Here is a 27,957-nt window from a genome sequence, read left to right as displayed (position 1 = left end):
ACTGACCGTCAGAAGGAAGAAAGAAAGAAAGAAAGAAAGAAAAAAAGAAAGAAAGAAAGAAAGAAAGAAAGAAAGAGAGAGAGAGAGAGAGAGATAAAACTCATTCGTCAAAGAAAGATTAAAAGAGGAACGAGTGCTAACAATTTTCTCTTTTGCTACAACTCTCGTTTTCTCTCTCTTTCCTTTCTTGTTCGTCCTCACCGAGGCAATCGAACGCAAGCATATTGAAGTTTCTATAAGGAAGAAAAAAACGAAACCTCTTTTTCTCTCTCTCTCTCTCTCTCTCTCTTTCTCTTTCTCTCTCACCCTTTTTCGAATTAATCGTTTTTGGAGAATTATGTACGTAAGAAAAACTGTAACTATCTGAATGAAACCAAAAGGAGGAGTAGGAGGAACAGGGAAAAAGGGCAAAAAAATTGCTGCTTATTTTCCCTTTAATTTTCATTATCACCATCGCTGTTTTCTATTCTGGGCTAAGGTCCTCGTTGATTGGACATCAACGAAGATCGAGAGAGAAAGAGATATCGAGTTTGCTACTGTCCAATGACACATGAATAAAATAATAGTAGCGCAAAAATATTAGTGAATATAAAAAAGGTAGGAGTGGAGAAGTGAACAAATGAAAAAGGGCAAATACAGAACGGTGGCTGGTGCTCCGTAAAAAGTTTTAATAGCGTGGAAGAAAGCGTGCTCCATTATCGTTCTTATTCGTCGAGTTTTACTTTTGTGCGATCGATTCTAACGAAAAGAGAACGAACGAACGAACCAGAACGAATCTCTATTTTGAGTGGTCCAATTCTGCTATAGTCCGTTTTTATGATTGCAAGAGAGAAGAAGCGAAGGAAGACAAGAAATTGGGTGTACAGGGAACAAGGATTAAAAGGAAAATAAGAGAAAGGAAAAGGATTCAGTGGCCCTTATTGCATATATCGGATATGAGCATGAACAGTTGTGTTCGTTCATCGTCGTCATCGTCATCATCATTGGGAATAATGTTTCAATGATTCGTTCGTCTACGATACAAATTTCTTTGGTAGAAAATAGTTAGAGTAAAAGTCATCAAACCGGCGGCTACTGTTTTCAGTGAAACGAACGTCGCTAAACTTTAGGACAGTGGTCAGAAGGTTTGCAAGTGCGCCGTCAGAGGGCCGGCGACTTCCGTGCGCGCCTCTTCGCGCTTCGCCTACCAGCAGTCACCGTCGCTTCTTCCGCGGGAGAGGTTTACGTCCTCTTCTCCTTTTTCATATTTTTACATCTTTTCCTTTTTTATTTATTTCTTTATTTTTTTTTGTTTGAATGTCGTTCAATTTGGTTGATCCTACGAAAAATCGTGGACGAAGGAAGCGAAGACCAAGGAAAATGATTAAGTGAGAGGGTAGGAGGAAGAAGGAGCAGGAGTAGAAGAAGAAGACGAAGAGAAGAAGAAGAAGAGGAAGAGAAAAGAAGACGACGACGACGTACGGTAGAGTGGAATAGAGTGCGTGTTGTGTGTATGTGAGTGAGAAAGAGAGGAAGAAAAAGTGCAAGGGGTGAAAGAAAAGCAGCCGGTATATTCTCTTCATTTTTGCACGTCGCTACTCTCTCTCGCTCGCTCTCTCTCTTTCTTTCTGTCTTTCTCTCTTTCTCTCTATCTCTTTTGTTATCTTTATCTATCTATCTATCCATCTATCTATATACCACTATCTCTCTTTTTTTTTTTACTGTCTTTCGCTTTCGCGCACGTGTGTTCCTTTATAAAGTGTAGTAGTGTCGTGTGTGTTCGTTCGTTACCTACACTTCGTCGACCGACAAATCGTAGCTGCTGCTGTTACCGTCGTCATCGTCATTGTTTTTGTTATCCGTCGTCGTCGTCGTCGTCATCATCGTCGTCATCGTCATTGTCATCGTAATTTGTTCTTTTGCACGCTAAAGTACCGAGAAAATTTGTCGGGCGTGTAAACGAAGAGTAAAAAGAGAGAAGAAAGGAGGAAGTGAAAGAGGAGGAGGAGGAGGAGGAGGAGGTGAGAGAAAAGTAAAAAAAAAGGAAATAGCGACATCAAAATGTGGAGTGCGATGTGTGACGTGATGCCAACGATTGCGGAGGACAGCATAAGTCAAAGAAGTTCGCAGTTCTCTGGCGAGGATGCGAACTTCGAACAATTAATGGTTTCGATGTTGGACGAAAGGGACAAGTTAATGGATTCGTTGCGGGAGTGTCAAGAACGAGTCCAAGAAGCCGAAGCCAGAGTCAGGGAACTCGAAAAGGAACGAGACTCCCTTAATCGTCAAATTTACGCCAACATTCCCCAGGTATGAGTCTTTCATTTCGTTATTTTAACTTACACCAACGTTAGGATAAGAAATACGACCAAATTTTCTTACTCTTTCTTTTTTTCTCTATACAGGTTGAGATAAAAGTCACTTTCCTCAAAATAATTTTATTTTTATTTATTAATTTTTAATATTTGTTCATTTGTATTCGTTTGTTCCCATTAATTTGTGTCTATTATATTTAATATACATATCGTTTAATTACTGATTTACATAAGGTCGAAATACAACTGAATGGTTGTTGTCCAAGTTTTGGAACGACTGTTTCAAATTTTGTCATTTTTGTGCAAAACTTTAATTGTAACCGCATATCATTACATGAATAAATTACTTCCCCCAAAGAATCTCTTGAAAAATCGATTTTCATCTCACCCTCTATAGAAGGGTGTCTGAGGGTTTTCTGGTCAAACGGTGTAAAACGTATTTTATCCACGAAAATAAGAAAAAATATTATATTAACATAGTTCATTTATAGCTTCATTAAAAAGTTATAATGCACATTATAAATGTTCACATTGTCAGTAATGGGATTGTCCCTAAGTTTCCAGTCGATTATATTTATCTTTTTCTACGCTTATCTCTAATGTTTACTATTTCGAATCGATTTAGCGAATTCTAATAGATATCAGTTCTCTTGAAATTTTTTCATTGAATATTACCAACCGAAATGCCGAAAATATGTGGGCATTTGTTACGTGTATGAATTGTGCGACGGAAAATGCTCGGGTCGCTGCGAGAGACGAGTTCAACGTTAATTTCCTCACAAAAGAGCACAGGATCTCTCATGTTTTATTTGAATGCGCATTCAAAATTATGCAAAACAAGTTCATTTTGTTTAACAGCTATGTCGGACTTGCATTCGCGTAGGTGGTTAGCACTTTGAACAACAAAATTTTAAAATGATATATAAATAAAATGATTTATCCTCTTATTTTTGTGGATAGAATACACTGAAAACACCGTTTAGTTGGAAAAAATCCTGAAACACCCTGTATGTAGGGTCTTGTTTAAAACTCGCGACTTTTGCGATGTGGGTGGTAATAGGTTAAAGAGGGGCAAAGATATAGAGGGAGAGAGAGAGAGAGAGAGAGAGCGAGAGAGACAGGGAGAGACAGGGAGAGAGAAAGAAAGAAAGAAAGATAGATAGATAGATAGACAGAGGGAAAGGTCGAGACACTGAAGACAACTCGCACGTGCACAGTAGTCTGTAAAACGTGCTTCATGTACCCGCCCATGGACCCCATCTCGTAAGCGAATTTACACTCGTTTCAACATATGCTTCCTTTTCGCGATTCGACTATCTTTTAGAGCGATTTACGTTTATATTATTTTTCTGTTTATGCTTTTTTCTTTGATATGCGTTTATCCACAATCATCTGCAATCGGTTCTCATAGTTTTATTTTGTTATTTTACGATTGGTAAAATAAAAAAAGAAACAATACAAGATTCCATGAAACGTAATTTTACAAAGATGGACCGAATTTGCAATTAATTAAAATGCAACGTAACGACTTGAACTTGTACGACTACTGTAGAATTTTTCTAATTGCGTTCTATCGCAACTCTACTATGGATCTCTAATTACTGGAACGTTTACGTAATGATTACGGTAGAAACGATTCAAGACTATTCAGTTACCCGTGTTATCTTTGCGCGTTGTCCTACTTTCGCGAGAGATATGCACATTACTAATTGTGTAATCGGCTTCTCTTCGCAGATAGTTATTTCTCATTTTGAAATATCATCCATTCGGTAACTCTCTACTATGTAATACTAATTAATCTCTATGTTTTATTTGTCCACTATTAAAAGTATCTTTGAATGCGATAAATATTTCGTCGGAACAAATTTCTTCCTCTCGTTCGTAGTTTAAATTTGCGCGCGAAAATTCAAACAGCGAATCACGTGTGCAACGATGGGATCTATGCTTGTGTTCGATAATCGAGAAATAATAATCGATATTATTGTTTTAAATCGTCGACGAAGATAAGACATTAATGATCTAAAGATTTAAACTCTCGTTGTTTTAAGAATCAATAATCATCGGGATAATCGATAGAACATCCTTTTTATTTCAGTGTGTTTATATAAATGTATGTCAAATATAAGTAGGAAGATGACGCGTTAAATCGAGCTGACCTAATGTGCATCACGCGTATAAAGAGTTACGTCCGGTTCGAGAATCGATATTGTCCGTGATTTGGTCCAATTCCAACGGTATGCGGATGGATCGATATGGTTAACGCGCAAATGCTTTCCGATCTTACATAATATCTATGTGTATATGTGTATATACCTGCGATGTAAGAGCTGAATACCTTTCTCATTTTTTCGAACTATATAAATATATATTTTGTATTTACAATTAGCTTTGTATTTATTAAAACAAGTCACGCTAAAAAAAGCCACATACATTTTTGAGCCGTTTCTTTTGATTAAAAATACAAGATAAAAATCACTGAGATTTTGTTGAATGAAGTTTTGTTAATTAACTGTATAATTAAAATATAGGTAAAAGGAATCCATCTCTCAGGGTTAGTACAGTTTTGTTTTTTTAAGCGTTTATTCCTAAGTACAATGACTCATGGAATTTTCAAAATAAACTACTTATTCGTACAGGCACATTTTAATGTATTTTTTTTTTTTTTATTTGAAAATAACGTATCAAATGATAGATATCGCAGAATGATTATTTGTAAGTAATCTAATCGTATATCTATTATAAAAAAAGAAACTCTAAACGAAAGAAGATCTTGCCTATACTCTCATCTTATGTTAGTTCGTTTCACATGATTTTTCTTCGAACATAAATAAATATCAAGCAGGTGTTCGTAACAAGGAAGGAAAAGAAAGAACTTACGATGTAGAGCACCGATATATTCTCAGGATAAGGGAGAGAAACTGCTGGTTACATCGATCCATTTGTTGCCTTATTGGCTTTTATGTACGTGCGAGAGGAATATTGAAAAAAAAAAGAAAAAAAAAAGGAGAGAGAAAAATGTTTGGTAGTCCTAGTACTTTCATTCGTGAATGATGCTCTGTTGCACTTTTTCTATCTTATGACATAATCTTTTGAATTATCATTGATTTATATAGTGTAAATATTGTTTTTTATGATATCTGTATTGAAAATAACTCGACTTAGGCTTATCGATGATTCATTTCATGAGTTTCTTTGGTAAGAGATCATGAGCTTTTAGATAAAAAATTTCTATCATTGAGAAATAATACGTTAAGAAGAATCTCCCGAAGAACACTTTCAAATAGTCTGTAAAATATAATTCTTTTATATTCTTTAGTATATGATCCATTTTATCAAATGATATTTTTGTGCTTAAACTTTGAAATCAAAAAGATCTTAAAACGTGTTGCATTTAATGAATGAACTTTTATTATGTTGAGAAACAATAGCGCTCGCTGAGTAAAAATATTGGAAAAGAATAAAACGATTGACGGTATTCGATTGAAAATTTTCTAACATTTGTAATTGATTAATATAATTATTAATAATTCTTTATTTTTCCATCAGTTTAACTAATTTTGACTTATTGTTAGATAGAGATCATTTCTGTATGCCATAGATCTTATTAATATATAGATAATCGATTTGCTTTATCGCACATGTTCGATATCTTTCGATCATTGTACAACTATATGTACCCAAATCAACGATAAAAAAAAAAGTCGTTTTATAATTTATTGCCATTACGGATTTGTATAAACATCGTTTTTTTTTTTTTGAACGAGTTGAGAGACATGCTGTTGAATGAATTAAATTTGTTTATTATGAAAATAATGGAGGAACATGAACGATTGATTTTTATTATTCGAGAAATACGAGGAAAACAATGGATGAACGTTTATTAATTGATAATCGATCAGAAACAAAAAATATAATCATTTGGAATGATTTTTAATATCCAAGTTTTTTTAATGTAGATAAATTATTTTGTATAAACGCCAGATTATATTCGATATGGCGTCGTATTACACGAAGTTTTCGTTTCCGGATAAAGAATTATAAACGAATTCTATTGACAATGTTAATATTTGTATAATCGCTTCTGATAATTTGGCGAATCAGTATAAATTTCTAAAGTTACTCGTTTGTAGGCCATGCGTATACCGAATCAATAGAATCAAATCGGTGCTTGCTGCTGATTCTTTGATAAAATTAGCTTTTTTTTTATTTTAAAAAACACGACTAATGGCCAAGGTCAATAAAAAAAGAAAAAAAGGGAGCCTTTCCTTCTTTAACAAATATTTGCTAACGTTGAACATTTTTCGATAATATTCTAAGTAACGAGATCGCATTGGGACACATTTAAAGGCAAAACCTTTTCATTTCAATTTGAATTCATTCGAGTTTTTAATAAGAATATCGGAACGATTGAATTAAATAAAACTTTTAATGACACACCGGTCCGCGTCTGCCGCCAAGTTTCAGTCTGGTTGGTTTTACGGTTATGTAATTATTTTCTTTATGGAATATACGTTGTCTTTTTTATCCGTTCATTCATTCATTCAATCTTTCGTCTTATCGGGTTTGAACCTTTCATGATTCTTTTATCGTTGATCGTATTCGTTTGATAACATCGTTCGTAATTTCAGTTCAATTCGTTATTCGCTTTAATCTTCGTGGCATGAGAGAATGAACTACGTTCGAATATCAAGTCGACGTTAAGTGATCGCTAACAGGTTGAATTCTTTGGGTTCTTCATTTCTCGAGCTGATTAGTTAAATGGAATTAGCGAGAGAGAAAGACGGACGTGTCACGTTGGATCTCTGTGTGAACGTTGAGAGAAATCTCCCTGTGCTTAATTGCCTTTGGATGTCCCATATTGCATATACACGGACACATGCACGTTCGATATTTGGTCCAAGTATTTTCCCATAGCATCTCGATGCACTTGGTAAACAAAGAAAATGCGAATTTTACGTTGTATATTTCCTCCGAGGTCATTTACCTTTTTTTTTTCTCCCTTCTAATCGTTCCAGTGCTAACAATGGCTTCTCCTATTTATTTTCTCACTTAAGCTTACAATTAGTATAATGAGTAGGCGTTGGTTAGATTTTTTTTTTTACTAATGTATTAATTAAATACTTCAACTAATAGAATATTGCATATTTTCTACGTTAGGGTCGAAACTTTTCAATCCACAATCCGTATATATGTGGCCGTCAATTATGAGTGGCCTAACTAAACAAAAAAGGATTGATTTATTTTATAACGTAAACGATTACAATATGAAATATGTCATCAAATTGATTTTGTTCAATTTCTTTTTTAACTTATGTCAGTTTCATAATTATCAGCGGCGCACATATCTGTTACGAGGACGATCATAGAGCACATCATATTGCAGTTCTAGAGAGGAATATTATGCGTGTTCTATCAGCCCTATCTTCGTAATGATCCAAGTGCGAAGGGCAACGAGTTGCTCGGTCTACTATCTGTCTTTTCTACGTGATATTATTTTTATCAATAATTATCCATTGTGTTTCCTTTTTTGTCATTAATATCGATCTCTTTGTTTGTCCGTTCGTTAGCGTTCGTTAAAATTTCAACAGAATTTCGGTCATAGAGCTGTGCTATACACATTCCATATTGGACCGCCGTACGGTTTGACCGATGATCGATCGCAATCTATGTAGCTTCAAATATTTTATATATTTTGATTAAAACATTTAGTTATTTAACAATGAAAAGAGAAGAATACAGATAAAAAAAAGTCAATTATTCTTTTATTTTTTTTTTGTATACGTTAGTAGAAATCGTCCAATAAATTCATTTGGGTTATATGTAAATAAATAAATAGTAAAAACTTTTCTGGACATTCTTGATCGAGCTAAATATTTTACCTTTTTTTGTGTGTTCCTCTCTTTTTTTTTTTTTTATTACATTTTTATTTTTATTTTTGCACGCGATCGAACGTCGTCGTAAAACTGACCCGCTCTCGATTTCGTCGCGTAACGTCGGAAGCGTGGAAAGGGTCGCGAAAAAGGTCGGATGGTGGTTAGTATGGAAAAGAGGAGAGCTTGTGGTAAAAGCGACAAAAAGAGAGAGAGAGAGAGAGAGAGAAAATCTACTATGGAACGAGGAAGAGTAGTAGAAGGTAAAGAAGAAAATGATGGTGGTGGTGGTGGTCGTAGTGGTAATGGTGGGGATAGGATGGTGCGGTTTGGGGTAAAAATTTCTAGGACGAAGCTGAGGCATGGGTGCAATGCACCGGCGTTCTATCGTACATACGCGGGGTATACGCCGACTTTGCGATCAATACACACCCCACCCACTCGCTCCGTCGGCGGCGCATGAATGAACCTCGCCTTTTACACACTCTACTTGACGATGCAACCACGACGACGACGACAAGGACGACGACAACGACGACGATTGCAAGAAGGACAGAGAACACTAACATAAGAGCTTTTACTCGCGTGCAAAACTCTTCGTTGTTGCTGTTATGTTGTACACTCGCATATCCGACCTCGACTCTCTCTCTCTCTCTCTCTCTCTCTCTCTCTCTCTCTCACACACTCTCCGTCTTCCTTTCTCTTTCTCTTTATTTTTTTCTTTCATTCCGACTACCGTCGATCATAGCTCTTGTCGATCGTCGTAGTTGTGTCGATCACTGTTTCTGCTTTCGTCGTCCCCTCGTTCGTAGTCGTCGTCATCGTCGTCTTACTTGGCAGCTGTACTTGCCTAGCGAGCGGCAGCACCTCCTACATTTATCGAGCTCAGGGTTCTCAACCTTCGAAGATCTTCCTTCATCTTTATTCGACTTTATGCGTAAAATTCAGCTGACAACAAAATATCATCATATTTTGTTGATTGTTCTTTTTTGTTCTTGTTGAATAAATACTACAAATCGATCCGCGTAAATTCGTAATCATTTATACGATAAGATGATTGTTTCTTTTTTTGTTTTGTTTTTTTTTTGTTCAAATGCTAATCGTTTAATTGTTGCAAGTACAATGTTCTCAAAGGATTTATGATTTTTCAAATCATTTGATTTGAATTAATTTGATTAATAATCGTTGGAAATAAAATCAAATGAAAAAAGGGAAATAATATAAAGCCAAAATGTGTGCTCGATATAAATCGCGACATTGTTGTTTGCGGCTTTAATATTCGAGAAGGTCTCTCTCTCTCTCTCTCTCTCTCTATTCGATATTTCGAAAGTTGCGCATGTGCGAGAAAGAGCAGCGGTTGGTTGACGTGCAAGAAATAAGCACGTTTGCCTAGTGCACATAGTTACATGCGCATCAGGCACATATTAAGCTTACAACTCTCGTATTGTTTGATTTGTCCATTATTCTTTTTTATTTTCCTTCCTCTTTTTATATTTATTTATTTCCTTTTTTGTTCTTTTTCTTTTTTTTTTTTTTTTTTTTTTTTGAATACCGATTTTGACTGTATATCAGGATAAAATGATGCGAATGAAATTAATGGACAAAATGTCTACGATATTCGTGCGAGAAATTATTTCATATNCTCTCGTATTGTTTGATTTGTCCATTATTCTTTTTTTTTTTCCTTCCTCTTTTTTTTTTTTTTTTTTTTCTTTTTTTTTTTTTTTTTTTTTTTTTTTTTTTTTTTTATTGGAATACCGATTTTGACTGTATATCAGGATAAAATGATGCGAATGAAATTAATGGACAAAATGTCTACGATATTCGTGCGAGAAATTATTTCATATATTTATAATTTAAATAGGGATTGAGATAAATTCTGAGACTAACGTAAAAACATTTTTTTTTTGTTGAAATTAACTTTTGTTTAAAAAGAATTATCACAAAACTTTTCAATCAGCCTTTGTTAATACAACACGAAGCAAAATCTTAGTAACTCGTCGTTGTTCTCATATTGTCAAATGTAGGCGAGTACTTTCCTTTTCAACACACACGCATCACACACGCACACACGCAACATACTCATATTACTGTTAAATCGAAGCCACAGACTCGTGGACGATCTCGTCATTGCCAGAAGAGATCTTGTCATTCGTCTTGTTCTTATGGACATGCGTGTGTGCGCGTATATATAAATTTCTCTGTCTCATTTTTACATACACACGATCAAACATTTTTCGCCACGCCTCGAGAATGCATACCTTATTAATATAAGGCAACCAGATACATCTACTGAAAGGAAATACGATCTTACTTGTATATCGCAGGTGCTCTTATTGCTTTGCCGAGGCCGTTAACTTGATTAGTTACTCCCTTTAAATTACTTCACTCTTTTTTCGGTTATAATCATTAGTTCATTCTTTTCTTTCACGATTACTATACATTTATATGCGCTTCTTCTTCCTATCGTTTTCCTCCATATGATCAAAATATTGTTGATCAGTTATCGTATGCAACGAGTCATGCGTATTTATCGGTTATATTAATATAATTACGTTCGAATTTTATTATTTTATACAAAATATTAACAATCTCTAGAATAATTTGTAATATTAAAGTAAAATAAACGCATTGACCAACGCAAAGAAAAACAGAATACGGTAAGATCTTATACTTTTATAATAAAATGGGTTAGAAAAAATTAGTCAATCCATTCTCATACTTTTACCAATTTTACAAATTGCATGCACGTGTAAACGCGAATGTGATCATAACTGATCGACAATGTGTTAATACGTGCGAATATACGATACATAGTAATCATTGTCATAGCTATTGAGAGGATTTGTACTTATATTGACCCAGAGAAATAGAAAGAGAGAAACAGAGAAAGAGGAAAAAAGGGTGGAAGAGGTCGCACGGTAAGAGAGAATTAAATTGCCCACGAAGCTGCTTCTCGAGTGCTTGTTTCATTGCGAACGAAGCCTAAATCCACGTATGAATGAAACTGCTCGCGTGCACGACGATTCAGTCATAACGTGTGCGAGTTCTCTCTCTCTCTCTCTCTCTTTCTTTCCCCCTTTTCCCCGTTCTTTCTTTCCTTCTCTCAAACCGTTCGCTGACTCCAAGTCTTCTTTCGCCATCTTTCTTCCTCCATTATTTCAAATACCTCGACGATTATTTTCTTTATTTCTGTCTCGGTTGAATTTATCAATGGGTTTAAATAACAACGTTCAAGTAAACAATTATTCATTTTTATTTGTGAAATTTAGTAGCAAAAAAAAATGTTAAATAGCAAACGTAAAACAATTTTGTTTTCGGTAATTTATAAATTTAAATTTAAAAAACAAGTATATATATATATATATATAATTAACTCTTTGCACTCTTGACGGGAGTTTTTGCAACGTCATGTATATTTTTCATCGTAACTCCACGAGCTCGCCAAAAAACCGGAGAGACAGGTATAATAATTTACAATAATACTTTTTAACGTTTATCCAAAATAATCAGAAAAATATCATGGGGAGTTGGTGGAATTAATTATTCGATTGGATATATATATATATATATATTATTTCTATGTCCAATCAATTAGATGTTAGTTTTATTCTTAAACAATTACTAATGGAAAGAATAAAACGGGCAAATGCATATACATTTTCTATGGCAGAATAATAAAAAGAACAAACCGTGATTTGACTCGGCGTTGCGTTGCATTGCGGATGGAGTGTCATCGAAGAAGTAGAAAGCTACATCTTGCAATCACGATAAACGCGAGAATAACGCGTTTCCATCCTCGCGGATCACAGACAACAGGGGTGCGGATATTGCTGCAATCGTTTGCATAGTTTCCAACCTGCGCCGCGTTATTGAACCGCGAACGCATGTCGTACTATGCGCGCGTGCGAACATAAGCGAGGACGTGTTACGCGTTGAAAGTCCCCCCTTTCCTCCTTCTCCTTCTTTTCCCCCTTCACCCTCTCTTTTTCTCACACACACACTCACTCTCTTTCACCATTAAAACACGCAAGCATGCACTCACGCATCACACATACACGCACGCGTGTACACACCTTCTCTTTTTTTGATCGAACCTTTTCTATAATATATGCAAGAAGGACTCGAGAACCTAATGTTGCCGAGTGGTATATAGAAGAGTCGACTTTTATTATTTTTTTTTTTTCATAATTTAGGTTTATTAAAAATGAGCCAAGTTTTTAACGCGTCGGCTCGTTCAGTTTTTTTTGTCTTCTTTAAATAATAAGTGATTGATGCGAAAAGCACCATTTTTTTGTCTGCATATATTTATAGAAGGATACGTATGCAAATGGACGTTTATAGACGTCAATTTATGAATACGAAATGAGTCAAAAAATGTCGTAATGTCGTAATAAATAGGAACGTCGAGAAAAGCGTAAAAAACTTGCCGTCGATTAAAAATATAAAAAAAGAAAGAAAGAGAGAGAGAGAAGGCTTCTTCATCATTTGCATAACTTTGAATTCACGTAATAAAGTCTGATGATTTCTCATTATTATGCAGGTATTGCGCGCTATACGTTTCCATATCGTGTCATTAAAATAGCAATGAGATGATGCGGATGGAAATTCTTCTTCTGTATTTTTTTTTCTTTTTTTTATTTTATTTTATTTTATTTTTTGCATCTCGAATATCTGGAAGAATAAGATACCATGTGATTCTTTTTTTATCCGTGTTTTTCTTTTCAATATCCTCGATTTTGATATAATTCTAGAACGATAGGAAACACGAAACGAGAAATTTGTTCTATCTTCATAATTGAATGTTAATTATAATTGCTTCAAGAATAACAATAAATAATTACGAGATAAGTGTGTAGATATGTCAAAATTATCGGTATTCTTTACAACTACGTTTCTTCCATTTGAAATAATTATTAGAATATTAAATGAAAATATCTCTAATAATTATACGAACGATTAGGAGAAAGGAAAATGAAGAAAAATGCATACGCGTGTACGTTGGCACGTGCGCGCGTGTGTGTGCATGCTTGTGATTCGTTTTTCATAAAATGAAACTAAATTGGTCGAATTTAAATAATAATAATGTTTCTTATTGAAAATGTAATTTACTCGATGAGATAGCATCTTCATAGATTTTTATTAATCTTTATTATTGAATTTTTTCAAGATGTTTTATCTCGTTATTTTTGTTATCTTTATTATTCGAAATTAAGTCATTTTCTTTTTCTTTTTTATTTTTTTTTTTTCGACAGTAACAACATAAGTCTTTATCGTAATGAAAAATTACGATTTTTCATTTGAAGAAGTATCTCATATAAACGTTTATATTAATTCAGATTCTTCATATAGAAGTATCGACGTACGCGGGATCAAAGGATATGAATAATTTGCTTTAAAGGACGATTAATATAGCGACCTATATTTTTCTTTCCCTCTGTCCCTCTTCCCGTATCGACGACGATCTTTTGCGATGACCTAAATTTCTTTCTCTTTTTCTCTCTCTCTCTCTCTCTCTCTCTCTCTCTCTTAAACCTTTCATCATTCTACTTCTTTCCGCTTCTTCTCTCTTCTATACTCTTTCTCAGAGATAAATTTAAAGGTATGAACAAAAGTGACGATGCTTCTTAAATATTCATTTTCTCTTAGTAGAAATTATTTAACGTTTCACATTTCAAAAGAATAAATCTAGTTTAGATCTGTCACGTGTATCTATTATATTTAGAAACACATTTTCAATCATTGATGCGCATATTTGCAAAGAATTTTGAATAAAAATCTCTCGAAACATGCGAGATAGATGATAATTTATTGGTATATTATTTGATAATTTTGTTGTTGTTGAAATCATCGATTCTGTTGTAAAAATGTTTAAATAATTTTTAAAAAGGAAAAAGTTCTATTAATTAACAATATGCCTTTTTATGCCTAATGTTGCAGGAACTTTCACAATTGACGAAGGAATTAGCGGCAGCGCGTGAAAACATTTTACAGAGAGAAGAAGAAATATCAGAATTGAAAGCAGAACGCAACAACACACGTGTACGTGAATATTAATTATGTTTTAAAATATAAAATATAAATATTTGTATATGCAATTTATATTAATATTTAATGTCTCGTGGTAAGGTATATGTATAGTTTATATAAAAAAAAAAAAAAGAAAGAAAGAAAGAAGGAAAAGAATTAAAACGTTATTATCTTGGACGATACATTTATTGATTGTTCAGCTTCTACTAGAACATCTAGAATGTTTGGTTTCTCGACACGAACGATCGCTGAGGATGACGGTCGTAAAACGTCAAGCCGCTGCACAATCGGGCGTGTCGTCAGAAGTTGAAGTACTAAAAGCTTTAAAGAGTTTGTTCGAACATCACAAAGCTTTGGACGAGAAGGTACATAACTTTGTCGTATTTAGAATATTCGTATTTATATTTTTTTGGAGAGGGATTTTTCTTTTTTATCGATTTTAATCGTTTTTTTCTTCTATTTTTTTTTCTTTCCCTTAATTTTTAGGTACGCGAACGATTGCGTGTAGCTCTCGAAAGGAATACGAGCCTTGAAGAGGAACTGGCCCATACCAAAGAAGAGGTACGTCATTTGATTGACCAGTTTGAAAAATTTGTGCCATCTTCAATGAGCTAAAAATTAAAATAAATTACAAATACTTTTCTATGCATGTGTATGAATATAGATAGAAGGGTCTCCTAAATTTGTATAGGTCGAAATCCACTTTTGGAAAGTTTCCTTTTTTTTTCTTGTAATCCACTCCTAAGGAATTCTTTTATCAAACGCGAGAATTACTCTAATATTTTAATATTAAACGCGATCTATAATACACTTTTAATAAAATAGCACGAATTTTTTGGGTAATATTTCGCGAGATTCTTTTATGATTATTTTATTAATTATACGCATTAATCGTTTTTTAATTACAGCTTCAACAATATAAAGTAAGTGGAATTACGCCTAAAGCCACCGATGACAAACCTAAAGAAAATGGTCAAACGGATGACGGTCAACAACAAAACAAGGTATGAACAAACAACGTTTCTTGGTACAACAACATTGCACATTCATATATACACTCGTCACAAAAAATATTTCACACACACTGCTATATTTCATATCTCGCATTATTGATCATGTGTACATGGAGGTGTTCGAAATGTTTGACAGTCATGAATTGCATTTTATAGAATATTTCACTACGCATGCTCGTGTTTAGCATAAAAATCCTCTTTCGCCGGCTAATTTGTTTACTCGAAGCAAATGGATTTTCTTATTTGGTATCGTTCCAGTTGCACACTGTGTTCGAAAGATAAACCTCTTTCTTCTTCTTCTTCTTTTCTATTTTAAATAATCGGCGAATTAGCAGAGGATTATTATTAATGATATCGGATTTCGGTTTCCTCCTTATCGTTCTCATCTCATTTTTCATCGGCGGTACATTATTTCTCAAATGTCTGGATAATGTGTACGTAGGATTCTTGGCCTCTTGATAAACGAAAACATAAAAGAGTTTAAAAATGTTTAAAAATCTAAAAAGGTATAAATCGTTCTGCATAAAACAATTAAACTAACGATAAGAGTATCGTTTTTCGACTATGACGTTATCGTTTTCAAACGTATTATTGGGATTAACGTTGATACAATTTTATTATTTTTTATAAAAGAAAAACTTCCCAAATAATTTTACTTACAATTAGTAATATTAAATATTACTATCTATCTCTCTATGTCCTAATAAATAACTTAATATTTTTAATTCATTCAAATGAAATATTTGTAAATTTCTAAAATTCGGTGATAGGTTTATATTAGTTATTTCTTTTTTTTCATCCATCTCTTACTCCTTGCATCCATAAGAATGCATCTGCAGTAGTGCACGGTAGTACTATAGTTCGCGTAGCTGTTATATGTAGATTTTGGGAATTACGCGGCAATGCAGGACAGGCAATGCGAGCGAGGCATTCTGAATGTAGTGTTGTGATCGGGCAGAATGAAACTGAGCAGGCTGAAAGTCAGCAGGAGCCACAGCAGCAGCTTCAACAGCAGCTACAACAGCAGCAACAGCAACAGCAACAGTTACAACAGCAACACGCAATACAAAAGCTAGGTACAGAGAAGCCAACAGAGATAGCAAGCAGATTGAGCAATGGCAGTCTTGACCCATCCGACCAGGATTCGGCAGTACGAGTAATAGACTTGCAAGCCACTCTCGATAAACAGGTATGGAACTGTTTTATAGCAAAATGCTAGAAACATTATCGTTATAGAGATTCAGGTAGATCTCTAAATATATATATATATATCAAATGTTAAGTGTATTCGTTATTTTATTACTTAATCTTTTTCTCTATTTATAACAAAGTATATGATATATTCCATAAGAAAATGTTATATATAGAATGAAAAGCGTTTTAAAAGTATGTTCTGCATGAATCTATTTCTATTTTAATGTGTATTTAATAAATGCATAACGTGCAAATTTTTTTATACATTGATTCGATACTATGTTTTTCATTCTTTATCTTGAAAAATAAAAAATAGTCCATCAAATATTATTTTAATTATTAAAATAATATTATACGAGATCCTTTTTTTTCTTTTTCTTTAATTATATAATAAGTTCTATTTCTTAAATTATTTATAACTAAAACGCGCATGATGTTTGATTTAATAATAAGTTATATTTTAAGATATGTGTTAGATATATATCATTGATTATTGTAAGATAAATGACTAAAGATATAGGGTTTATAACAAATTCAATTATATTCATTTGTAAATTGGTATATTATATTTTATTATATCATTATAAATAATAAAATTCAATGTAGTTAGGTTTAATTTAACGTAAATCGTTAGAAATAATATTAATTTTGTTATTAGATATGATATGCTTTACTAATTTATCAAATTACATAATTCATATATAAAACTTTTAATAAAAAATTATATTCGTAATGTTTTAATATCATTCAGATAGTATAACTTAAAGCATTTATTACTATAATATCTTATCTTAAATGAACAATGCCTATGGCACGATGTGGAATGACTGTATATGTCAAGCATATTGTATTTGCATGTTTAGTGATTAAGAACTGATTTTATTTGACTATAAATTTATTTCGGACAAAATGTATAATTTCTATATGAATATACTTAACACAGACATTTTATACAATTCGGTACACGCCGACTCTTTACTGTAATATATATATACATACAATATTATTTTGCATTTATTTTGATATAATACAATATAATAGTCTTACAAAAATATATATTTTCTACATGTTTTTGTACATACAAAACTAATATCGCATCAATCCGTTTAATTATACTTATTTTACTATAATTATAAGTAAGAACATTTGTTTATATCATTTCAGAGTACTGAGTTAAATACATGGCAACGACGTGTAGCGGAATTGAGCGGACGAGTTGCAGAATTAGAAGAAACCCTTTCTAAAACCCAAAAGGATCTTCTTAAAACTCAAGAGATCAATGTTAAGTTGCAAAGAGATCTGTGTGAAAATGTTGCGCAGAAAGAGGACCAAGAAGAAAGGATTGCAACTCTTGAGAAACGTTATCTCAATGCTCAACGGGAATCAACTAGCTTACAGGATCTCAATGAGAAATTAGAACAGGAGCTTCAACATAAGAAGGCTCAATTGAAGGTATTCTAGCGCAGATATTCGATTGAATCTAATCAAATTGGTCATTTTTGTAAAATAACATTCTTTTAACCCATTACAGCTTCAAGAAGAAAAGATAGCAGCTATACAAGAAAAATTGGAACTTGCAGAACAAAAATTAACTCAATATGCTAAGTTACCTGAAATGGAAGAACAATTAAAGCAGAGGATGGAGGCTCTGACCCAGGTGAGGAGGCCCAACCAGGTACGCAGGGGAATCATATAATTGCACTGTCAATTTTCCCTTTTTTATTCCTCTGCACTTTTACTGAGAACCCTTCAAATATAAATACATGTCTCTCTAGAAAGCTTCTTCTTAATATATCTTGCATCATCAATGCAAAATATTTATATTCTTATATTTTTATTTGACAAACTTTTCGAGTTATCTGTGCTGTGCAACACATATTATATTTAGCTGATCTTTTTTCATTCTCTTTTTTCTTCTTTCATTTTTCTTTTTTAATAATATGCTATTTAAGCAATACTTCAATGTGTTACATACACACTATTTTTATCAGATGCATTCAATGTTAAAAATACTATGAATTCTTTTTTATAATTTACCCACAAAATACTAGTGTACACATACAGAAACACGCTGCTTACCTGGTTGACTAATTTTCTCATTACAAATAACTCACAAACAATCTCAAACATATATCATTCTCTTTACATTTATATTTAAAGCTTTGCCATGATTTCATATATGATTCTTGTTACATCACGGAAACAGATTTATTCTTCAAGCACAAATTTGTGTTTTTATAATGTGCATTCTTCCGCTTCTCTATATTCGTTTCTACTCTAATATTTTTTGGAAAGTAGTTTTCATGTTTATTAGAGATAGATACAGAGAAAAAAGGGGAAATGGGAGGAAGAATTAGATACTTCTAATTTAAAAAATATTGCATTAGAAACTTCACAATTTTACTTTCAATTTAACATCTGCGATAATTCTGTCAAATGATTTTGATAAATATGCAATATTTCCTTTATAATGAATTTATGAAAAAAAAAATGAATGGTATTTCGAAAAAAAATATATCAAACGTATCGGTCCATTTTTCAAAAATTACTTATCAACATTTAATTTTAACTATATCAAATATCTAATAAGCAGGCTCAGGAGAGACATGGTAGCGCAGAGGATAGAATACAAAGGTTAGAAGCACAATTAGAAGAGAAAAATGCAGAAGTAATGCGCGTCAATCAACGACTTAAAATGAACGAGGAACATAACACTCGATTAAGCGCAACGGTTGATAAACTATTATCTGGTAAATAGTAAAATAAACACTGATATCGCATTATATGCAATTTGAAATAATCTGAATGTGCTTTTTTTTCCTTTTAGAATCTAATGATAGGCTACAAACGCATTTATCAGAAAGAATGAAAGCAATAGACGAAAAGAATGTGATAATGCAGGAACTTGAGAAAACGAGGAAGATAGCTGAAGATTTACAAAATGAAAAAGCGGATATCGTTAAAGAGCTAGGAAAAGCGCGTCTCGAAATTGACAATGTAAAGAGACAAATGCTTCAGCAAGAAATTGCTTTCAATATTCAACAAACGGACGCATTGACTAGAAGTCTTTCTCCAAATGCCGCGGATCCTGGTTCATTTTCTAGAAGCGCAAGTCATAGTAGTTTTGACACGCACTCGTTGCCTAGAAGAGGAGGAAAAAGAGCTCCAATGGAAGAAGATGCCTCGAAGGTGTTGTATCGAATATTTTATTTAAATGTTCTTTGAATAAGAATTATATGGAAATTAAGATATCATCCTGTACGTCTTTTATTTTTTCAGAATTACGTAGTACGTACTCTTGCGGAACAAGAATGGGAGAAACTTCAGCAAGCTCATGTTCTAGCAAACGTGCAGCAAGCATTTGATGTTTCAAGCGATGCAGAAGGTGACGGTGATAATGAAAGTATCTTCAGTTGTTCGGCGGAGGTAATTAGTCCGGCGGGACACACCGATGCTCAAACACTTGCGCTGATGCTACAAGAGCAATTAGACGCCATCAATAATGAGATTAGATTGATTCAGGTAAATAAACTTTTCGCGAAAATTTATATTGAACGTTATTATATAAATATTATATAGATAATAATACAAACAAGTTTTGCGCAGGAAGAAAAACAGAACACGGAAGCACGAGCAGAAGAATTAGAATCTCGAGTAGGTAGCTTTGAACATATGAATTTATTAGCAAGAGGACGCAGTCTCGAGCGAGCGTCACCTCCATTAAGCGGTCGATCTACACCAAAATCACATCATAGCCCTAACAGAGATTATTTACATAAATATCACACAGTGAGCATTTATAGTTTTACATATTTATTTTTAATAAACATTCAATTTTTCTATTGTTTTTATATATCTAATGAAATTAAAAGGGTACAGTATAAACTCATCATTTGTGTAGGCACCAGCATCAATGTCACCTGCTCATTTACATCAGTATGCTGCATCCCTTGCTAGTCCTGGACAACTTTCAGAATCGCTTCCTGCAAGCCAGGTTTATTGCTTATCAGTATTTTAATTGCATTATAAAAGAATGGACATATTTTGCAATATTATAAATTCTTAAGATAATTGAAATAATAAAAGTGGGTGCTTAATGCTTCCTGCCTTTGGCAGTTGCAGTTGTCCGGAGAAGAACTGCACTCGGTAAGTGAAAGAGACAGCGTCGGTGGTGCTGGAAGTGTTAGCAGCGATGCTGCTTCTCCGTTAACGGCCAGATCGCTGAGATTAGAGCGCGTTGTGCAAGCACTTGCTCATAGCCAGGAAGAATTAAGAAGGTATGTATGAGATAAATACATTTCAGAACATATAATAAGCTTTTAAAGAAGTTCAAACGACTTTGTTAAAGAAGAAGAATATAACTATCAATTTTGAAAGATGCATTTTAAACGTTGCAAATTATTAGTATCATAAATTTGTCCATGCTATCAGACGTACTGGACAAACGGGATTCCCCAGCAGCGGCTTTTCCCCGCACAGGTTAATTAAAGTTTCTAATATTGCATGTATTCCACATTACATGCCGCTGTGCACGATATATTTGAGAGACAAATGTGGGTATAAAATAAATGATTTTGAAATCGGTCGTAATGAATTTAATGATGGTAAATTGTTTTCCCTGCCAAGAAATTAGTTAATTGCGTCAGAAAACTAAAAAATACTGGTTGTACGTTTTGTACAAGAGATATAATATTGTTAAATATAGTGTCCAAGGCATAACGCACATGCCCACAGCCTTAATTTTCGAGCACAGTGGCAACGACGAAGCACCCGATAATTCTGCTAGATATGAGTCCTTGGAAGAAAGTGATAGTAATTTTTTTTATGCATCATATACTCAAGCCTATCTTGTTCGTGATAGACATCCTTGTTTCAAACAGACAAGGGAACTTACGGAATCAAAAGAGTTGCATGCTATATAAGATATACGTCAAACATCACTGCAAAGAAGGTTGTTTTTTTTATGCATATCATGTAATGTCGAGCAGATATTTTTACCATGAATATTTCCTTATTAATTCATAAGTTGGAGCTATTTATTTAGATATTTGTGTAACAAAAAGACACTTTTTTTTATAGATAAATATTGTATAATTTGTCAGTATTTTTGTTAGTTCTAATAGGTTTTTTATAGCGTGTAATTTCATTTAAATGAAATATTAGAGTAAATATTATTGGCATAGTAAACGCTATATACCATCATTAATGCTTATTAGTATTTTTGCCTATTACATTATTGCCTATTATTATTGGCTGTTATTAATTTTAATGCATACGATACACTATCTGCAATTTACTTGATCTTCGTAAGTTCCCAGAATATACTATTGTGTTATCATATGTATAACAAGTAGTATGAATAATACAATTTAGTTATAGATTTGAGAGTATTGCAAAAATTAGATGCAATCAATTGACAGTAATCATTAATTCTGTGACGTAATTAGTCACGTGTGATTTCTTTTTCGAACATGATCAATATAATATAACGAACATAACAAATCATATAGAGGAGCACACAAGGAAGTAGAGATGTCTTGTGTGAGCTAGTGTAGTAGCACCGATTAGAGTAGAAATAGAAACTAGATTAGCGCTCCATGCAGCAGGCATGGACAACATAGCAACGGCGCACTCAATTCTGGGACTCCTCCTTCCCCATTGTCCTCACGCCACAGTAGCCAGGACAGTTTACACAAGAACAATCTATCCAGTGTTGGACTACCTATTGGACAATTATCGAGTTCCCATCTACATATGCAAGCAACCATGAGTCCAGCGACAGCAGCTGCAGTGGCAGCAGCTCAGAAGAAAAAAGGCATAAAGAGTAGTCTTGGCAGATTTTTCAGTAAAAAAGAAAAGGTGAATCTTTTGTTACTTCTGTGCCAAATTTTTTTACTATAGAAGTATTTGTTCTAATTCTTTTCTTTTTTCTATATCAGATAAAGGGAAAAGATACGACGATGCCCGGAGATGTACCTGGTATGGGAGGTGCAAGTACACCTGCAGATCCCGATTACGGGGATAGCGTTTCTGTGGCAGGAACATTAGGAAGCAAGAGTGATTTTGATCGAAGGAAAAAGAAAAGGTATTTATTTTTCTTGATTTATATATTAGTGTTCAATAAACACAATAATCTAAAAATAATAATAAATAAAAAATATAAGATAACGTAAAGAAGAAATAAACGATAAGAAAGAAGAAGAAAAAGAAGAAGAATAAGAAGAAGAAAAAGAGTCGAATTTTCTTTAGGGAAAAGAACAAAAATTGTTTTTATTTTTATGATTATTGCGATTATTGGCAAATCGGACCTGTTTTAGTCCCAGTATGTTTGGTAGTATGCTGGACTCTTCGCGACATGAGCTATTAGCCGAAGCAATGAAAGCTGGAACACCTTTTGCTCTTTGGAATGGACCAACTGTTGTTGCTTGGTTAGAGCTTTGGGTTGGCATGCCTACCTGGTACGTTGCGGCGTGTCGAGCTAATGTCAAAAGTGGTGCTATAATGAGTGCACTGAGTGACACTGAAATACAACGCGAGATTGGTATCAGGTATATTTTCTTTTTGCTGTTATTTCTGTCAGTTAAAATTATTAAAAGATCAAGATTTGAAGTATAATAAATGGCATGATTTATAGTAACTCTTTGCACCGACTGAAATTGAGGCTAGCCATTCAAGAGATGGTATCACTTACAAGTCCATCCGCACCTAAAACTTCTCGTACAACATTAGCTTTTGGAGATATGAATCACGAATGGATTGGAAATGTATGGTTACCGTGTCTTGGATTACCCCAATATCGATCCACTTTCATGGAGTGCCTTGTTGACGCTAGAATGTTGGATCATCTCACTAAAAAGGATTTGCGCGGTCAACTTAGAATGATTGATAGTTTTCATAGGTACGTGTAAATATATATTCGACCAAAGTATACGTTTTTAATTATTTATTCAAGTTATTAAAAGTATTAAATAATTGTATAGATGTAATTACCAAAAATTGTTTTGTTTTCGTATAAATAAATATATATTGTAAAATAATATTTATTTCATTAATTTGTTTTATTACAGAACAAGTTTGCAGTACGGAATTTCGTGTTTGAAGAGATTAAATTATGATAGACCACAATTAGAAGAAAGAAGACGATTGGCGGAAGGAACTAACGCAGATGTTCTTGTGTGGAGTAACGATCAAGTTATACGATGGGTGCAATCGATTGGTCTAAAGGTGTGCGATTAAATTCAATTATTAAAAAGATAATAGCGTTAAAAAATAACAAATAATTTATCCGTATCCTTTATCATAGGAATATGGAAACCATCTATTAGAATCCGGGGTACACGGTGCCCTAATTGCTTTAGATGAAAGTTTTGATGCAAATAGCTTTGCTCTTACTTTGCAAATTCCTACACAAAATACACAGGTCTGTATTAAATACTTTATATATATTATGTAGGATATAATATAATATAATATAATATAATAATAACTTCGTATATATTTATTATCGTTACAGGCAAGGCAACTTTTAGAAATGGAATTTGAAAATTTATTAAGGGTAGGAACGGAGAGGCGAGTGGACGATTCTAATATGAAATCCTGATCCAACAGATTGCCACATCTTCAACCCCATCATGTCTAGTCGAGAACCCCAGCTATTACTACTGTCTGTACGCAAGTGTGTTGTAAAAGTTGTAAGAGCTTTAAGTATCATCCTAAAGATATCTTCGTATTGTTACGCCATGTGGCACGCGGTAATAATAATAATATTATACATAGATGCGTGAACGTAAAATTGCAACGTAAAGAAAAAACGATTGTATTTATTGTACGCTCATAATTGAGCTCCTTTAAATGTTTCTTTCATTTCAATGATCGTACATTTTGATGACGATCCGCGTGCCATATACTTTGACAAGAAATACCTACGCGTAAATTATTTTCTTATAGATACCGAAATGTAGGAGGTGGTCATGTGTCGCATCTGCATTCAAAGGAATTGCAGTATATATCTCCTCGAAGGCCAAACAATATGAGTTGAATACAATCACGACAATAAATCCGCCTCGTTTGACTTGTTATGTTTTTACGGGTAACAGATCAATTGTAGTTTTAGTAATATATTGTTACATGGTACTCCTCTAGATATTCAACCACAGCTATTGCACTCTTCTTGTATTATATCTCGTGTACTTATATAATAATTCTGCATATAAAAAAACGGCTTATGTTGTCGTTGTAACTAGCACAAAATGAACAATTAAAAAGAAAGAAAAAAAAAACTAAGAAATTTCACAATGATGCAGTAATATACACTCGGGGAATCGTTAATATTTTATATACAAAGAGACGAGGACTGCGTTCTATGTTTCTGTGTCTGTAAGAGGACAATGATGAGCTGACAAAGTTTACTATATGTATTTTACTTTTTTCACAAGCGAAACTTTAGAGTACTCCTTTTTTTCTGTTTTCTTTTTTTGACAAATTTTGAATGTTTGTAGAGTCACGCACATATATAATATATATATTATATATGTATATTATATTATATATGTATATATATATATAATATAATATAATTAAAAAAACACGAAGTATTATAAATGAAAATTAGCGTGCAACTATTGCGGATACGAAAAGAAGATCTTATCGAAAGAAAAAATGCAATTACATAGACGCGTTTAAGAAGCTAGCCTGTTAAGAAAGACTCTTATGAACAGACATTTTATACCAAAATATGTGCGCAATGTATAGCTAAGTGTTTAAAACGTTATTAGGTATCCAAATATGAGACGACGTTTAATGTTAATTTATAATTGTTCTATTAACGAATCGTATGATATCCGCTTTCAGGTGCATACCAGTAATAAAATTGTGCATATATACCAGTAAAAAATTATCGTAACGAAGAAGCAATTGTATCTTGATTTTTTGATGCTTTACAAAGAAATTTTATTTAATTTGATTTTATTTATTTAAGTCGCGTGACTAAACCTTTCGAACATTTTCTTTTACTACTATTAATTCTACTATCTATATTACTACTATTACTACTACTAATATTATTATTACTACTAATACTATAACTACACTATTACTATTATTATTATTATTACTATTACTACTATTACTATTACTATTACTACACTACAACTATTATTACCAGTACTACTACAACAACTACTATTACTACTACTATTACTACTATTACTACTACTACTACAACTACTACTACTACGTGTTTCATCGGTAGCAAAAGGATCCACGATGCAAGCATAATTACATACATAACAAAAAGAGACTTAGATGAAATATACAGGGAGAAATGATCGGAGCTAATGGCAGTATAAACTATATACCGACAGTGCTAGTGAAATTGCTAATAACGGTAATAATGCAGAAGACAATGATCGCGACGATAACAATAAGTATCAATAAAACGATTAAGATGCTTAAAAAGAGGGTAGCAAAAAAAGACTGAGAGACAAAGACAGCGACTGTAATAAAATGATAAACCGATATCATGATAAAGACGATCACAATGATTGACAAGTTATAATGGTAATGTTGTTAAAATGCTGTTGATAATTGAGGAATCGTTGTTAATGTTTGTTTCCCTGTGAAGTATCCCATGCAAGCTGTTCATTCGTTGTAGTTTCATAGCTCTGCACACGATCTTCCGAAGGGGCGTTCACGTTTATCAAATAATTTCTGCCAAAGACGTGTGTGTGTGACGCGATGTTTTTTATAATAATTAAATATGAACGCTGCTTAAGAATGGCAGTGACCCCTCTACCCCTGCCCTCAATTGCGTGCAGATGCGTGAATGTTATACACACGTTTCTTGTACGTACAATTGTTGTACAAATTCATTGCGCATCGCTATGTTGTCTTTTCTTTTAGCATTACCAGTTAATTCATCCAAATCTATAACGATGAAAGGGACTCGCTAAAGCCAAAGCAAATGCTATGCTACCTCTGTGCTTAAGTGCTCTGGTAGTATTTTTCTTTTCTTTCCTTTTCCTTTTTTTTCTTTTTTTTCTTTTTTTTTAAATGCAGTTTTATTTTTGATCGAAAAATTATTACTATGGATTATAAAATAACGTACCGGATTAGCATTGTTTAGATTTTTAATTAATTTGTTAAATAATATGATGGAAACATTTTCTATCGAAGTTCTTCGTGTCTGTCTGTGTGTATGTATATATATACCAGTTTACTCGTCAATAATTATCTTGTTATTTGCAGAATTTATAAAGTATTTTATTAAATTCTTATCGCTCTAAAATCAACTAGCTTTGGTTTTGATTGCAAAGAAAAATGTTTAAAGAGAGAAAGAGAGAGAGAGAGAGAGAGAGAGAGAGAGAGAGAGAGAGAGAGAGAGAGGAGCATCTTTATCAAAGCAACGTAATTACATTTATTGTTACGGAATATATTAAGAGAGTGTATATATATAGACTTAATTTATATAAATAATACAGTCGTAAAATTGATGATCTGCACCTTTAGAAAGAACATGGCCGTCTCTCCCTTTCGGAAGAGTTGCAGCAGTACTTGTAAATGACTGAACTTATTTGTAATGTATGCTAGTTAATAATGAACTATTTATAGACATTCCAACGCGAGGACCTTCCAAAAGCAACCATTCGTAATCCCATATGTGTATGTACATCATGGATCAGTATGTAGCAGCTTTGACGCCTTCAATGTATCTGAGTATAAATATACACATAGATACGAGGAAAACATTTCTCAACCCAACCTCCGACTGATTGGTGTCGAATAGAGCTTGCTTAAAATCGGAAGCATTATCGAATATTTAAAAAAACAATCATATTAGGGATTGATTCAATGTATAAAAATGTTTTTACCGAGAATCTCATATATTTTATTGTATTTTTTATTCATTTGTATTAAGTACATCAAATACTTTGTTTATAGACACACACACACATACACATAATGTTTATACATAAATGAGCAAATATTTCTCATTTATGTAGACTTTGAAATTAATGTAATATGATATAAATGTTATATTCTGTTAATTATTTATATAACAAATATCTCAATATCGTTCTGTTAAAAATGAAAATATTTCGAGATTTTCGGTAAAAGCGTGAAACTTTTTGTTTTTTCGTCTATCGATATATACATATCATGTGGTCATTTATAATAGATGCGATAGCGAATTTGATATATTACATCTTGTATATTTAATTATTCATATTTTTGATTTATCATTTATACTTTGATCTTTTTTCATCAATTTGGACAACAATGAACGTGCCAGTATAAACGCATATATGCATATGTTCATAGATAAATTTGTGATATAATAATTATCTGTATTCTAATGTTACATATTACTTCCATATATACTATATTTTTCTGTTACATATTTTCTTCCCTTATGCTCTCGATTCGGCCAAACTGACGGAAGGGCAAAACGACTTTTGTACAACACACGTCGCAAATAACGGCTAAATTTGATCAATTGTATATATAATTGTGTGCGTGTGTATATGCGCGCGATGCGTATGCCTGTGTTCTCTCGTG

General features: G+C 33.1%; 1 protein-coding gene across 16 annotated transcripts; it reads left to right on the top strand.

The window, feature by feature from the left end:
- The first annotated feature begins 114 nt into the window (after positions 1-114).
- LOC106786711 (liprin-alpha-1) lies at positions 115-27,144 on the top strand. 16 transcript variants are annotated; one of them, XM_014748400.1, is made up of 22 exons: positions 115-2,289; positions 14,105-14,206; positions 14,395-14,559; positions 14,681-14,755; positions 15,103-15,198; positions 16,166-16,396; positions 17,566-17,853; positions 17,933-18,058; positions 18,995-19,151; positions 19,229-19,590; positions 19,681-19,923; positions 20,008-20,190; positions 20,303-20,395; positions 20,518-20,678; positions 20,833-20,880; positions 22,005-22,260; positions 22,341-22,486; positions 22,719-22,949; positions 23,036-23,299; positions 23,469-23,625; positions 23,705-23,821; positions 23,915-27,144. In XM_014748400.1, the coding sequence occupies exons 1-22, from the start codon at positions 2,041-2,043 to the stop codon at positions 23,999-24,001; spliced, it is 3,837 nt and encodes a 1,278-aa protein (XP_014603886.1). In that variant the 5' UTR covers positions 115-2,040; the 3' UTR covers positions 24,002-27,144. The 16 variants fall into 16 exon arrangements, with proteins under 16 accessions (XP_014603886.1, XP_014603884.1, XP_014603881.1 ...); XM_014748398.1 differs by having other exon boundaries at positions 18,992-19,151; XM_014748395.1 differs by having other exon boundaries at positions 17,933-18,076.
- The last annotated feature ends 813 nt before the right edge of the window (positions 27,145-27,957 follow it).

The sequence above is a fragment of the Polistes canadensis genome, unplaced genomic scaffold (genome assembly GCF_001313835.1).
Source record: "Polistes canadensis isolate GaletaPanama2010 unplaced genomic scaffold, ASM131383v1 scaffold_80, whole genome shotgun sequence".
Classification (NCBI taxonomy): domain Eukaryota; kingdom Metazoa; phylum Arthropoda; class Insecta; order Hymenoptera; family Vespidae; genus Polistes; species Polistes canadensis.
The sequence above is the reverse complement of the archived record's forward strand: the minus strand, read 5'-3'. Positions and strand labels throughout refer to the sequence as shown.